The sequence below is a fragment of the Brachyistius frenatus genome, unplaced genomic scaffold (genome assembly GCF_029030835.1).
Source record: "Brachyistius frenatus isolate BFR_SWC_R1_liver_20210118 unplaced genomic scaffold, ASM2903083v1 Contig_120, whole genome shotgun sequence".
Taxonomy (NCBI): Eukaryota; Metazoa; Chordata; class Actinopteri; family Embiotocidae; genus Brachyistius; species Brachyistius frenatus.
In genome coordinates this window covers 447351-462500 of record NW_027210719.1, presented here as the reverse complement: position 1 = coordinate 462500, position 15150 = coordinate 447351, and the positions used below count along the sequence as shown (strand labels likewise).

The 15150-nt window shown below is 41.5% G+C and overlaps 2 protein-coding genes across 2 annotated transcripts; both read right to left on the bottom strand.

Moving 5' to 3' along the window:
- Positions 1-1370: 1370 nt before the first annotated feature.
- On the bottom strand, positions 1371-13525 carry gpr156 (G protein-coupled receptor 156). Its single transcript, XM_069713628.1, has 10 exons — positions 13368-13525; positions 10580-10732; positions 7382-7509; positions 7129-7273; positions 6962-7072; positions 6485-6610; positions 6100-6195; positions 5307-5543; positions 4362-4520; positions 1371-3556 (listed from the first exon to the last, which is right to left on the bottom strand). Exons 2-10 carry the CDS (start codon positions 10718-10720, stop codon positions 2174-2176), a joined length of 2526 nt encoding a protein of 841 aa, XP_069569729.1. The 5' UTR covers positions 10721-10732; positions 13368-13525; the 3' UTR covers positions 1371-2173.
- Positions 7677-9974, bottom strand: LOC138629724 (E3 ubiquitin-protein ligase TRIM11-like). Its single transcript, XM_069713627.1, has 2 exons — positions 9891-9974; positions 7677-9460 (listed from the first exon to the last, which is right to left on the bottom strand). Exon 2 carries the CDS (start codon positions 9456-9458, stop codon positions 7806-7808), a length of 1653 nt encoding a protein of 550 aa, XP_069569728.1. The 5' UTR covers positions 9459-9460; positions 9891-9974; the 3' UTR covers positions 7677-7805.
- Positions 13526-15150: the final 1625 nt, after the last annotated feature.

Sequence of the window (15150 nt, the reverse complement as noted above, 5' to 3'; positions counted from 1 at the left end):
AAGTAGGATGTTTCATGCAGGACTTTTACTGATTCGGTATTGGTTCAAATTAGTAGAAAGGATTTTTTTTTTCCCCCCATGGCAATTAAGAAATTTATATTATTCACATTACTGATCTATCAAGACTCTCCGTGGATAACATAGATTAACAAGTGATTAATTACAAATTATAAACCATGGATTTATTAGAAAATATGACCATTTATGCCTCTCCGGTATCCTAAAACTGTCTGTCTAGTGTTCTTTGCACATGCACCAGAGTGAATGTCCCTTTACAGTGTGTATTGCATAATCTAGAGAAACAAATGGTGTCATTGACTGACAGCTATATTTATTCCTCAATATGCCAGTGTTGCTCATCTGAAGCAGAATTCAGATCACTTATCTTAGCTTGGCAGGAAAGTCTGTCCTCCCTCACAGTGTTAGGTGGGCTGCTAGTCGGTCTTTTGTGTGGTATATTTATACTTTGCTCCATATCAAAGGGAATTTCTCCCAGGCTGCTCTTCTCTGGTCCATATGCAGAAGAGAGAGCAGCATTTTAAAAACAAGCAGCTGAGCAGAAGTAATGCAAGACACTGTTCTCCCTTCACAGCAACACCTCCCCCGGCAAACACACATTTTCCCATTAGTGGAAGAAAAAAAAAAATACAGAGACAGAGTGGAGCTAGTGGAAGAAAAAGGGAGTGAAATGCAGGTGAGAGTCAGGAAAGAGAAATATAAAATCAGAGGGGAGAGAGATTTAGTTTGTGTTGCAGGAATATTATGAAAAAGTCCTGAATCTGTCTGATCATAATTACAGTCACGTAATATGGAGGATTGGAAATATTCTAATCATGCTAAAATATTGCTTGAAATACAGAAAGGTAAATCAGGTTTTCCATTTAACATTGCGTCAAAGCTAAATTATAAACTGAGCAAAGCATGCAACTGTGTCAGGGCTTCTAACATTTAGGTGGCCTGAAAATCAAGAGGCGCAACTAAAGACTGAAATGATTCGGGCCCTTGGGTATGTCCTGTATCTTCACCCAATCGTGAGGCTCTGTTGTATCGAATGGTTTCAATATTTTTCCCTCAATGGTTCCTCCATGGTGGATAGCATTAAAAAAAAAAACACATGCGTTAGAATATGCACCTTGAGTAAAGGACATGATCCAACATAGATATACTTGTTGGTTTGTGGAACTCGAAATGTGGCAGACTAATCCACGTCTGCATCAAGCGAGTGTTGTAGACACTTTCTGTTAACGCTCTGATGACTCATCTACAGACAAACAGGAAAAGAGGCAGAACGACTGGTGTGGAGTTTCTCTTACAAATTCACACAGACACAAACACACACACACACGAGTCACACACACCAGACAAATGTGAGCTTTGCATATTAAATAGTCTTAATGAGGATGAACAATAATACTGAGAACATAAATAAGTGGAGAAAAGTAACAACAGTGAAATATTCTTAACCAAACTCTGCTCTGACATTGTGAGCACGGTGTCCCGTAAACCAAATTAACATTTAATAAAATGTAGTTCTGTATAGGATATTCCAAAGATTGGTAAATTAAAGCCAATTTTGCAGCATATTTGCTTAAAATAATTTAAGGAATGTGTACAACAATGTAAAACAGTATAAAGTAGCCAGAACATAATTGTGAACACCAAAACGTCAACAAATAAATATCAAAATAAATACAGCATTTGCACAACAGCTAAGAGAGTGCACATTTCTTTTTGTTTGTCTATTTGTTACCTATTTTAAGTTTTGTCTCTATTTTTAAAAATGATTTAAGTTGGGTAAAAAAAACACTTTTCTAAATGTCATCTGACTGTAGAAATGCACAAATAATGCCATAAGTAATATTAAAAAATAAACAGCATTGTGTTGTTTTGAGCTACAAAAGTTTCCATAAATCTAATAGTTGCATGGGTTAAAAAAAAACACTCCTATTATGTAAGATTCAAGACTTTCAACCTCCTCTTCATTATGAATGCAAAACACGTTGCTATTAAAAGCTACCGTCAAATTATCTCCCATTATAGAAGCACATTAGATTTACATGAAGGATCTTTGTGCCTGCTTTATCCTCAACGCTAATTTTGTAGAACATTTCTTAAGACTTAAATTCAAGTGGTAATGAAATAAAATGGATAAATATATAAAGTGCAGTAAAGTTTATACGAAGGTGGGTTTGAGGTCCTCCTTGAATACGACGGGGCGGGGGGAGCGGTAGAGGCTCGTGTAGCCGTCGTACTCACTGTCAGATGAGTCCGAGGAGCTGTCAGAGCACAGGAGCGAGCCTCGCTGCAGGCAAGAGTCACAGTAGGGACGGTGGTAGTAGCAATAATCTGTTGAGCTGCTAGAGTCTGAGTCCCAGTACCCACAGGAGTCTCTAATGCGTTTACGGTGCAGCTCATTATCACCACCCACTTCCACATCAGCTGGAGCTGTGCGATTTTCTTCTGCGCAATGCAAAACTGAACAGCTGTGAGACCTTGAAACACACCTTGGCCTTTTTCCTATTAGTTCATGTCCTTCTACATCCTCCTCCTCCACCTCCAGGTCACTGTTGTGAGCCTGGAGAAGGGTACCGTCCACAGCGACACCCTCCGGGTGCTTTCCTGGATTTTGATGTTCACAGTTTTCTCTTTTCTTCCCACAACTTGGAAACTCTGAACCTGTGTAGAAGCAGGGAGGGGTCAAACCCCTTCTGGAGGAATGAAAGGGTGGACGACGTTTTCTCATCGCGTAGGGGGAGATGCTCGGGTAGCGGAAGAGAGCAGGCGGAGGAGGGGAGCAGGGTGTCTGCAAGGATAGAGGGGAGAGAGTGGGGGTTTTGGTCACTTTTAGCTGAGAAGAAGTCCGGGACGGCAGAGCGGGGGATCGAAGGGTGGTTTCTAAGACTGCATCTACACTAAGCTCCTGGAGGATCTCCTGCAACTGATCACTGCTAATAAAACCATTTGGCCAAGCTTTTGGTCCCAGCTGAAGTGTTAAGCCACTATGACTGACAGATGGTTCAACCTGAGAGGGGCTGAACGCTCTGCTGGACTGTAGAGAAGTGACAAAGTTAACTGTCTCCTCTGCTGTCCTGAGTAAGCCAGGAAACAGGGGGGGCGTTGGCTGTTTAGGACCCTCCCGTGTTCTGGACTCAGCTATGTCTCTGCTACTGGGGCTAAAAGAAGAGACATCTTTCTGGGTTTCACTCATGTAAATATTTTCGGGGAGAGGGGAGGAAACAGAAATTGGGGCTGAGGAGTTTGGAACAGAGGAAGGCTCGGAGGACGGTGCGGCAGCAGGTAATGAACCAGGAGCAGCAGTGAGGTACGGAGAGAGATGAGGGGGTGACACCCTGGATTTAGAGTCTTTCTGAGACAGAGCAGAAGAAGAGGGACCTTCAGACTGAAGCACAGTGGTCTGAGTCGAGGAGGAGTTGAGGTTAGTGTTGGAGGAGTCCATGTCCTGGTTCATGGAGGGCTGGCTTGCTGACATGAGTCGAAGGAGTTTGTCCTTGGCGTTCTTGACCTGCTCCTGGAGACCGTCTATCACCGCGTTCTTCTGAAAATAATTATGCCAAACAGAAGTGTAAACATTTTGAGACATGAAGAGAAATATCTGCCTCTAAGAAAACTTTGCACATGTCAGTTTTCTCCATTTTGACTAAATAAAAACAGAGCAGTCGAGCAGGGAGAGAACGATACCCACATATTGTGAAACAGCTGGTGTCGTATAGATGAGAAACTAAATCCGTCTTGTTTCATCTAAAGCTCGCTCATAATATACCGAAAATATATTTTTAGTTCTGCATATTGTGCGTTTTCACCACTTGGTTGGTCCTTATCACCGAAATTGTGACATTTTGTTTGTCTAGTAAGTGGGCTACCTCCTGCTTAATGCCTGTTTCAGCATATCTACCCTTGCAAACATTTATAATGTTTTTTGGTGTTTAAAAAATAAGCCATTACTTGGTCACTGTATCTCATATATTAATGTACACGAAAAATGGACGGTGTTGTGGACGGTTCATTGAAGCATAGTTCCATCATTTGATCAGTAAAATGATCCAAAATATTTAATAAAAGATTCATAATTGCTTAGAGCAGCATCACTTCTACTCACCAGCTGAAAATCGTGGCTTTTATTTTCTACCCCCCCACTTATAATTTTTTTTAAGTGCAGATATCACCAGGAATAACATTAATGAGGATGGAAATGTAAATTTGTGGCAATAAATTCAAACAGAAAATCTGTCTGGTTACCTCATAAGAAAATTCAAGACCGAGGTTCATATTAATGTGAACCCTCCATTTTCTTCTTTTTTTCTCACTGAATGGTAGATTTTGTGAAGAAAACACTACATTACCTCAGTAAGGAGTTTTTTCATGGAGTTGTTCTCCCCCAGCAGGTAGTAGATCTCATCCTGGCTGTATACAGACGGCTGGCTCTTACTGGGGCTGCTGAAGTATTTGGCCATCTGACTCGGGTTGTTGTGATCCTCCTCAAACTGACGCCACTGTGTTAGCTGCATAGTTGCAAGTGTGATAGTTTAGAGTTAAAAAAACAACAACAAGCAGTATGTTACACTGATTTCAATAATATATATTACACACACACGTGCACACGCACAGACACACACACACACACACACACACACACACACACACACACACACACACACACACACACACACACGTTACCAGGACCATTTAACCTGGGATTCGGACCAGGTGTGTTTGAGCGTATTGCTCATCATTCAGATATTTCCTTCTTTTCCACAAGAGATGCATTTCTTTATTAACATAAACCATCTGCCAGACTGTCTTAGAGTCATAAACCTGTTTGCAGCACCCACGTAGTTTTGACTAATAAACACCTTCTGTATGAGTCACACCCCACTGATAGACATGGAAAACGGCACACACTGAAAATTTGTGAAGTGTGAGAGCCACAATCGCTTGTAGAATTTACTAGTTTCATCCAAACAGAGAAAGTCACAAACACTTTTTTCACACAGGGCCATGTGGGTTTGGATTTTTTTTCTCCCTTAATAATAAAAACCTTCATTTAAAAATTGCATTTTTGTGTTTACTTGTGTTATCTTTGACTAATAATTAAATTTATATGATGATCTGAAACATTTAAGTGTGACAGACATGCAAAAAAATAAGAAATCAGGAAGGGAGCAAACACTTTTCAACACCACTGTATCTGTGCTTGTCTGACTCATTCTGTGTATTTATTACTGGTTTCACCACATGGTGGTATCCTATTTTTGCATAACAGTTCTAACTTGGTGTTGGTCTCTAACCTGAGGCACAAACAGCATGCAATTAGTAGCCAGTGTGCAGATGAAAATGGCTCCAGCCACCGTGCTGTAGACCAGGTTGGGCCAGGCCTGTAGGAAGGTGGACACGGGGACGGCCACAGCAGAGGTGAAGGTGACCAGAGTGACGGCTGTTATGATGGTGGGAGACTGGTTGACTGGAGGATGGCTGACGTTGCTCGTCAGTCCAGCCAGATAAGTGCCATAGAGGAGAAGACATCCCTAGAAAGAGCATTGGGGACAAAGTAAAGACAAAGTACAAACAACATTTAAAGCGTCATGTGGAAATACATTTTTTGTTGATGTTGAGTTCTGATTTTTTTTTTTGTAAAGACTGCAGATATCTTTTGACTAGACGATTAAAGAAAGACTTAATTAGGAATTAGTCAGTCTTAACAAAATAAAAGTTCAAGTGAGCACACTGGTTCAAAGTGTATACAGCATCTATTGTTTCTTCAGAAGTTAGACTAACAAAAGTTATTTGAATCTACAGTTTAGTTTCAATGTTGGGGATGCGACAGTACCCGTCACATATATTCGCTTAACCATATGAAGAGTTTGTAATAATATGCATAAATCATGTAACATAAGGAAACCTTTATATCTTTGCAGGCAGAGTTTGTTATCTTTATATTGGAAGAAAGTAATTTTACAAAAAGAAAACACATGCAATACAATATGAATAGCTAAATTGTGTCATCATAACAACAACAGATCTGAAAGCAGTCGTTTAGTTTGTCATTGCATTTAAATAAAAGACTAAATAAAGATTGCTTACCTTCTGGACAGCAATAATGATGATCCACAGATTTGAGTTTACAGAAGAACAAGAGTCCAGCTGAGACAAAGAGTAGGAAATGTCCCTCTCCATCACCTACATCAAGGCAAACCATACACTATCAATTAGTTGACACTTGATTTATTAGGCTATGTCACTAACATGCACATTACAATTACATTTAGATAGGAAGATGAGTTTGTAATTTTGCAGTCATAAAAATCAAGCTCATTCAAATTATTTGACAGAAAAAAGCATCGGATGAAAAAAATGGCTCAGTAAGTACACGTCAAGTCCTCACACTGTTCCGCAGCCCAACAAAACAAAGTCATAACTTCTTCTACAACTTTCTGTTCAGCTTCTCAAAATCATCAATGAATTTTACCTTGACAACAGCTCCGACAGATCGTGAACACCTGACGGGGTCTGTGAGGTTCCAGGCAGTGAGAATCAACATGTCCACCAGGATCAACAGAGCCACCAAGCCCATCAGCTGGATGTCTCGGATGATCTGAAACAGTCACATAAAAAAACAACTCATCTTAGAACAACTATCCAGAAACTTGTGTTAGACAGCACTCATCAGTGCCAGGCAAGATCAAATATGTCCTCAAAAATAAAGGCGGACATGCAAAATATTAAAGAATAAAAGGATGAAATCTCACTAACGACTCATTTTTATTGCAGCGATGTTGAGGGCCTGCATTTTAAATCTATCAATCAGTCAGTCAGACAGGGATGTGATTATTTTTTTTTAATTAATACGCTGTAAAATGTGTTAAAAACTGACTGGATAACAAAAGAACATGGTACACCATCCTGATATTTGGAACGACCATCAGGAAGCTTACGAAGCACCCACCACTCTCTTGTCGGGCACTCGCTGGGTGAACACTCTGTACAGTCTCCATGTCTTCCCCAAGATTGGGCCAAACACTAAGGTACTGCCGAGACAAAGTGTCCACATCTGGGCCTACGGGAGAGAGCACTGTATGAGTACCTAACAATCTAACAAAAAATATTTTGGACTTCTGAGGGTGACTTTGATGCTGAAGATGCACCAACTTGTGAATGAGCTCTTTCATCAAAAGCAAAGAGGAAGGCGCTGCTGTAGGTGAGGACACTTCCAAAGAGAGTCAGGACGTTCAGGTTGGGACTGGACATCTTCACTATCCTAATAATGTGACACACACACACACACACATGCACACTGTGAATCAGTTAACTTCCTTCAATAGCTCTTTGTGTTTATATGCTGAACGTGTTTCACTTTGCACTCTACCTGTTGTTTTTGAAGCGCAGCGTGAAGAGGAGGAAGCAGAATGCCAACAGGATGCCGCAGGAGAGCAGCGTCCACACCACAGCACTCAGCACCGGGGAGAGGTAACGCCTCGGGAGCTCCACCGCCATCTGCACACACAAGAACACACACATGCATATGCTAACCTCTTAAAATCCCATTTAAAATATTTCGGATGCAGCTCAGATACACGTGCATCCAATAATACTGTTTACACATGTTTCAAACTCTAACTGTTTTAGATGATTGATGCAAAAACAAAAAACGAAGCACATGATTCATCTCAGCAGACCCAATTTTATTAAAGCACAGCAACAGATATCTCACTATATATTTACAGCTTTTTATGTGAAAATGCTAAATCAAAACTAGGTAAAAATATTCCAGCAACCGATGTTAAAAAATGTTACACGTTGACAGGCGAGATAATAAGAGGGGCTGAGTTGACCAGGCCGTGATTCCTCCTCGGACTGAAGTACGGGAAAAGTCTTTCATTGAAGGAGTATCCAGTGAAGGTGTAGATATGAGAATGAGAATCCACATCGTAAAAAGAAACCTGCCCCCCCTCTAGATCCACATACACGCCGACTCTCTGGGGCTTCTCCACCAGCGGCACATTGACAGGAGGGCTGCTGAGTGCCCAGTAGCTCTCGTCATTTCTCTTCCCCAGGGCCCAGAAGCCTCCTTCAGGGTTTAGCATATTCCCGCCTTTTCTGCTGACCGATTTGAGTCCAACTCCAACATCCCACTCGGTCTTCCCTTTCACCTGGACCACATAGTAGAACCTGCCGGAGGAGAAACCCTCCTTTCCCAAAACACTGACACCAGGGTAAAATCTCTCCGGGTTGTGCGGGAGGCTCAGGGCTACGTCACCGTGATGGACCTGCTTCTTGTTTTCAGACAGCACCAGTTTGGGATGAGCTGTGTCGGGATCCAATTTCACATCCGAGGCAAACCGCTGAGCCCTCTGAAGCTCGTTCTCACAAAGCCTCTTCACCTCAGCCTTTACTGTCTCCTCCAGCTGATGTGCGGTTCTCCTGACTGCCCTCCTCACTGTGCCCACATATTCTGCACTTTCTACACAGGTCTCAGACCAGTCTTTGGTGGCTGGCATTGTGGAGAGAGCTGGAAAGCGCTGAAGAAGGTAGAGAACGTCTTCAGTGTGCGAGAGCTGCTCCAGTTCAGTACTCCTGTGCTTCAGCTGATCAATCTCTTGCTCCAGCTCCACGATGAGCCGGCTGGCCCTGCTTTCCACTTGCCTCTGCTTCGCACCAATCGCCTCCACCACCTCAGCTTGGCCTCTCTGGACCAAATGGAGCAATTTGTTGAAGACTTGCAAACTTTCTTCAATCTCACTGTCTGTGTTTCTCCTGCTGAGCTGAACACTTTGATTGATCCCACAGATTTTCTGCAGTTGGCCGTTGATCATTTTCTCCACCTCTACGTTTATGCTTCCAATCCGAGCTCTTCTGTCTCTGCTCTCATCCTCTACACGCACTGTGTGATGAGCCTTGTGGTCTGTCCTATCGCAGATCTGGCACACGTACACCTGGTCAGTGTGACAGAACAGGTCCAGGAGTCTCTCGTGTTTCTTACATACTCTGTCTTGCATGTTCATCATTGGGTTAATCAGGTGGTGCTTCTTGAAGGTGCCCAGAACGTGATGAGGCTCCAGATGAGTCTCACAGAATGAAGCCAAACAGTCCAAACAGGATTTACAAGCTCTGACTCTTTTTCCGACACACACATCGCATGAAACTTTTCCTTCATGGCCAGGTGATTGGTCCATAGTACTGCTTTCACTTTCATGTTTTTTTTCCAACTCCTTATACTGAGAAGCCACCTCTGATATGAAGGTGTTAACTTTGAGATCAGGCCTCGTGTGCAACTTGTGTTTACACACGGGGCACTGCAGCAGATTAACACTCTGCCAGTATCTTTGTATGCAGTCCCGGCAGAAGTTGTGCCCACAAGGAGTTGAAACTGGCTGCTCGAACAAATCCAGACAGATGGGGCAAAGGAGCTGCTCCTTTGACAGCACACTGCCAACGGTGGCCATATCTGGGAAAGCATCCAGAAAGAAAAACAGGTGGGATTTAATGCAATAAGTTGGCTCAGCCACTTGTATTTTTGTCCCTCCACTATACTGTTGACTTTAGAAACACTTGTGCCTGCTGATCTGTCCACATCCACAATTAGCAACAAATGCGTGGTGTTACATTTCATCAAAGGGTATCTAGTTTTAGCTTCACAGTTTTAATATCATCTGAGATCAACAGACAATAATAAAGAGGGGCTGTAAGGACGTTAAAATGAAATAAAGCAGTATATTATATGAGCATCTAGTCACATAAAACATTACCATAACAAAGCAAACATAGCACAGCTCACTGTTCCCTTCCCTCGGGTTAAGATGCTATTTGTTCTTTGAGACTGATCCATGCATAAATTAACATCATTAACCATGAGAGAAATCAAAGAGATAACTCACCTCGTTTCTGTGCGGTGCCGCAGGGAGAGAAAGCCGTGTTTGTGTTCCTTGACACAGCGAGTCCACTACTTTAGTATCTATTTGGAAAGTCACATTACACTTCGTGTCCCCGCCTCGGGGTGTTGATCGCCGCCCACTCTTCTCTTAAAGGTGCAAGTGACTGATAAGATACTAAACATAGCTTCTGTAGTCCATCTCCTTTACCCTTCTGGATCTCTGCTATTCAACTGGCCTAGAATAGTACCACATTTCTAGTGCATATCATTTGATGTTTTTTTGGGGGGGAGAACAGGGGGAGGGTCTTGAGTTGTTTACTAACAGACCAGTTGACTAAAAACACTTGCGCAATTTATTATTCACATCTTATTCATTTGATTACTTTACCAGCAGAGTCAAAATAATAGACTACAATACAAATTTAATTGGGGTATTTGTTTGTAGACCATATGATATTTTTTTTTACCCTTTAACCCTTTGGAAAGGGCAAAAATATTCTTTTGGTCAGCCATGCTGGACAAGTCAACAATGTGTGGAACTATATACATGTACTGTATAAATTCATTCTCATTGCCTATGCATAGCCCAGATATAGTATGTGTACTATTTTCACATACTTGCTATTGTTACATTTCATTATTATATGTATATGTATTAACATGCATGCGTGTTTGAGAAAGAGAGAGATTTACCGTGCTGAGACTGCATAGTCTCTGCAGAATGTCGAGACCCTCCTGCCTGCTGAATCCTGACTGGATGAAGCAAAGTGGGGAATCACACTGGGAGCTGCAGTTCAGCTCAGGCTCCATGATTGGCCTCAGTCTGTCCTCCATCACACACACATCCTGCAGAGCGATCAAATGATATGACAAGTATGATGACTTTTGCTAGTTCAAAACATTGGTCTTAGTAAAACGAACCATTCAGAGGGCAAACCCATTAAAATGCCTTATCACCTGTTTAGTCATAGCATCTTTTCTGTGCCTTTATGTATCTCCATAATAAAAAACTCCATAAAAGAAGGCACCAGAGACCATTTTATGTCTCCTTCCAAGTTTAAAGTTCTCTAAATTAGTTGTAAGACTTGTAGCCACCACAGTGTGGAGCTCTGACAGAGAGCTCTGACAGGAGGACTGATGGGGACATGACAGAAGTGATTTTGTACTGCACTGACCAACAGGGACAACGCTTTAGCTCAGGAGCAAATATGAACCTAACAGACACTAAAGTTAGAGAAGAAATAAAATAGAATAAAATTAGGGTAAGAATAAAAAATGCCCAAATAAAGTGTTTCCAGATATGAAACAACACATTGAGAAGTCAGGACTCTTGTGTGACATGAAGTAGATGTGATGCTGCTGCGGTTTTCAATGGCTTTACGTCATCCCAGAAGTGAATTAGCAAACACAGCCAGCTGCAACACACATCTTTCTGCACAAGGCGACAGGCAGAGTAAAAAGGAGGGAAAATGTTGCACACCTATCATTTACAGTTTCACCTAGGGCCACGTCATCTGCAATCAGCCTGTTTACTTTACGCATCTGAGAATGAAGAGGTAAACTTTGTTACCAAACAACAGTTTGTCACTCTTGCCACAGGCCTTTTTATGATGCTATCCTGAGCTGCCCTGACATGTTGCAGATTTAATTATGCAGCATGGTATCACTTCATTCTCTGGGCTGGAACTAGACAGAGAGTGTGAGCATTGTAACTGTGGCAATGACTCAGCTACATGTTGCTGAGACGATGCAAGACAACTTGTATTGATACAAATTGGCAGACAGGTGAGTCTTGATATATGTGAGTAGCGCAGCGTTAGGCCTCGCATGTCTCGTCATTGTCTGCAGAATGAGTAAGATAACCTGGAAGGCTGTTGGATAGTTGGATTATGGGGACCATCACAAATGTGTGAGAAATCTACTGGATTGGGAAATGACAAAGAAACATGCAATACAGCCATCCACCCAATGTGACATAAGGATTATCTTCTTGAAATGCCCTAGATGTAAATTATTAAGTGAAGCCCACTGTGACCTATTTCCAAAAAATTAATGGTGTTAACAGAACAATGAAGCCCTCTGGGCAACATATCTGGGAAATGTCTGGAGTTCCTGTTCATGTCCTTTCGTCACTTTCCAAGTTTAGATCACAGTTTGCTTCTTCCCGCAGGAAAAGCAGTCAGAAAGAGGCATTTCCGCCAGTTTTTTTCAAAATCCTGCCTCTGTAGGTTTCAGCTAGGGAGAAAACCCCGCCACCGTGCAGAGGTCGACAAAGGTCGACCAACATCCAGCTGAGGGGGTCACTGTGTAAGCAGTCTGAACAGGGCTCGACTCCAAGCCGAGTTAGGTTTTATGGACATGTTTTGACAGTTCAGAATAGTCATGAGGAGTGTCTTTTGAAGTCCTGAAGGCTAGACCGCAAGTAATACCAGAGCTACCTGTGGCCTTAGATGTGTGGGATGGGCCTAACCTGTCTGCAGCTTTGCTTTCACTTGTTCATCTACCTTTGGGCTCCTCTTTACATCTATTTTATTTATTTATTTATTTTCTATTGACGTTATGTATGACTATGCTTTGCTTCTCTGTAGAGGACTTTGTAAACTCTATTTTTAAAGGCGCTATACGAATAAAGTTATGATTATTATTATTATTATCTAATTTTCTTTAATTTATTGACCTATCAGGAATATTTTTACTATTTCTGTCAGGCCGCTGGGTCCAGAAAGACAAATACCCTGTGCCTGAAAACTTTTATTAAAAATGGAGTAAAGCCCATTCATTGTCCTGTCAATCACTCTGTTTATCTTTTAAGATTAGAGGCAGTAACTGTCAGATGTAAAGCCCAGTCCAGGGGCCAATATTGAAACATTACCTCTGAGTCAGTAATCCGTTTATAAATTTATTCTTTAAGCTGAGTTAGAATGCAATTCATGGCACCGAAAATCTGCCAGAGGCCTGGCCACCCTATTTCTGGGTATGAGGTGCATTTTGCAGCCCGGTCAGTCACCTGCATTCATCAAAATATCCAATTTGATTGGAGCTTAAGAGCCTGCAGCAGTGCTGTATGAGACCAGGCGCTCATGTCGAGCAGAACACCTGATCAGATGCACTTTCACTTTTATTTATATAGGGCCAAATCACAACACAGGTTATTTCATGGCACTTAACACATCAAAGTCCTTACAGCAAGACTTTACAGTAGTATGTATCTAATTGTAACAGTTAAAACATAATAAGAAGAAAGTGGGTTACACCTTTTAAAAATATTATACAGCCAAGCCTAATAAAGAATTATGATTCCACATAATAATGTTAAAAGAAAATTGTAGATGATGTGACATTTAACGTGTGATCTCCATCAACAGCTGTTTGCTGTAAGATGCTTAATCACGGTTGCATTAGAGAAGATGTGCCGTAAAACGGCCAATTTTTCCATCAAACCCGCTTGAGAATGGGAAGGAGAAAGAAAAGAAAAGTTTACCTTCAGAGCGCATGGAGGATCCCATCGTCTCGTCCCGCTCTGTACTCCATCGCGCAAGACTCAGAAAGGTTACAAAATAATGATAACAACTGAAAAGATCATCTAACACTGTTACGTGGTTCCCATGGCTGCACACGTATGAATCCCACGGTTTATTCTCGCCGACAGACTGTCGGTCTGAGAGGGTCCTGTCACTCAGAAAAAGTTCACCAGACTGCTGGAGCTCTCATTTGAGCATGGAGGGAGGAAGGAGGAGGAAGGAGGGGGGAGGCGTGTGAGAGGGAGAGGCGGTGTTTGCTCTCTCTCTCTCTCTCTCTCTCTCTCTAACTGCCCCACTCAGGAGTTTCAGTGTGATGAGACTCGTGTAGTGCAGGAGGGTTGTGACAGTGTGTAGTGCAGCATGTTGCAGTGGCCCCGGGGGACTGGGTGGCATAGTATGGGACAGGGCGGTGCACTCTCTGTCCACAGTGCAAATAAATACTCCGAAAACAGAACTTGTTTTAATGGAAAGAGAAACACACATCATCTCTGTTTCTGGTTTTCAAAAGCAGACATGAGTGAGTGCAAAATACTTCTGCAGGCTGACAGATCCCATCAAAAGACAAAAAGAGTGCAGTGAACCAGCAGAAATATTTCAGTATTTGTTCCGCCAGCTATAGGGTGTTATTAAAACGTCATAGAGATTTACAGTGCGAGCCTACACACAGGGTCATTCCTGATGAGGGAGTGCCACCACCAGTAGGGGAAAAGAGACACATAGAGATCATTACAGAAGATAAAAATATGAGTGAGTATATTCATTCATGCACTCATATCCCCCTTCAGTCACACACACACTTTCTGTCTCCTGGATGTAATGTAGGTTCATTGTTTTTCATTTTAAGACTAAATTAGCCTAAATGAAAATTTTGTTTTCCATCATTTAGAATAATGCATAGCAGTATTACTTTAGCTATTACAAATACTGGAGCTTCTCCCTGGACTTCAATATAAAATCATGCAGGCAGAGAAATACTATGATAAACCTAATTTTTCAAAACGAAAAGGATCACAATATAATCACACAAAAACTCAATTGTCCCTGAGGGGGAAATTTGAACCGGATAATTCAAAGAATACATAAAGACTTATACAAACAAAGAAAACACGAATGCTCTCTTTCAGGATGGATTGGTAAGAAGTTGCCCAACTTCTGGCACTACTTACTATGCATACTGACTACTAAAAGCACTGACATTAAAATGAAGAAGCATGTGGTCCAGAAGCAAATATACCAAAACATTTCAAGATCCAAACAATTGACTCACGTTACTACTGTATGTTCATTGAGAAGCTGCAGTAGAGAGCAAAAAATAAATAAATAAAAAATAAAAAAACAAGAAACATAATTACATCAAACTGAAAAGAAATAACAAATGAAGCAGTCTTTAGAATAAATTAAAAAAAAACATAAATTAAAAGATTTTTATAATGTTAAAAGACATAAACTTTATGTAACCTGCCACCAAGTGAAGCTTCACAATCTAAAGATTACTTGTGGCCTTTTTTGATATTGTTCTGTGTGAAAGACGTAAGGCTGACAGGCGGTTGCCACACTATTATAGTTGATCAAGTGCAGAGAGAACAGATGATTTTAAAGTTACAGAGCATTTGGGAAAACAACCACAATCAAGCATGAAGTATCTCAGACAGACAATTAGTTGTTCATTAGGAGCCTGACAACAGGACCTCTTCTCTCTTTCCTGGATTCCTGTTGAAGGGAAACTCTGATGACTACAATCCT

What these genes read in the sequence shown, in the direction of transcription:
- LOC138629724 (XM_069713627.1), bottom strand. Translation starts at nt 9,458, where the DNA reads ATGGCCACCGTTGGCAGTGTGCTGTCAAAGGAGCAGCTCCTTTGCCCC.
- gpr156 (XM_069713628.1), bottom strand. Translation starts at nt 10,720, where the DNA reads ATGGAGGACAGACTGAGGCCAATCATGGAGCCTGAGCTGAACTGCAGC. An exon ending in GAGTGCCCGACAAGAGAGTG is followed by an intron (nt 6,611 to 6,961) that starts GTGGGTGCTTCG and finishes TGACTGTTTCAG; the next exon opens with ATCATCCGAGACATCCAGCT. An exon ending in TCATTATTGCTGTCCAGAAG is followed by an intron (nt 5,544 to 6,099) that starts GTAAGCAATCTT and finishes TGCTCTTTCTAG; the next exon opens with GGATGTCTTCTCCTCTATGG.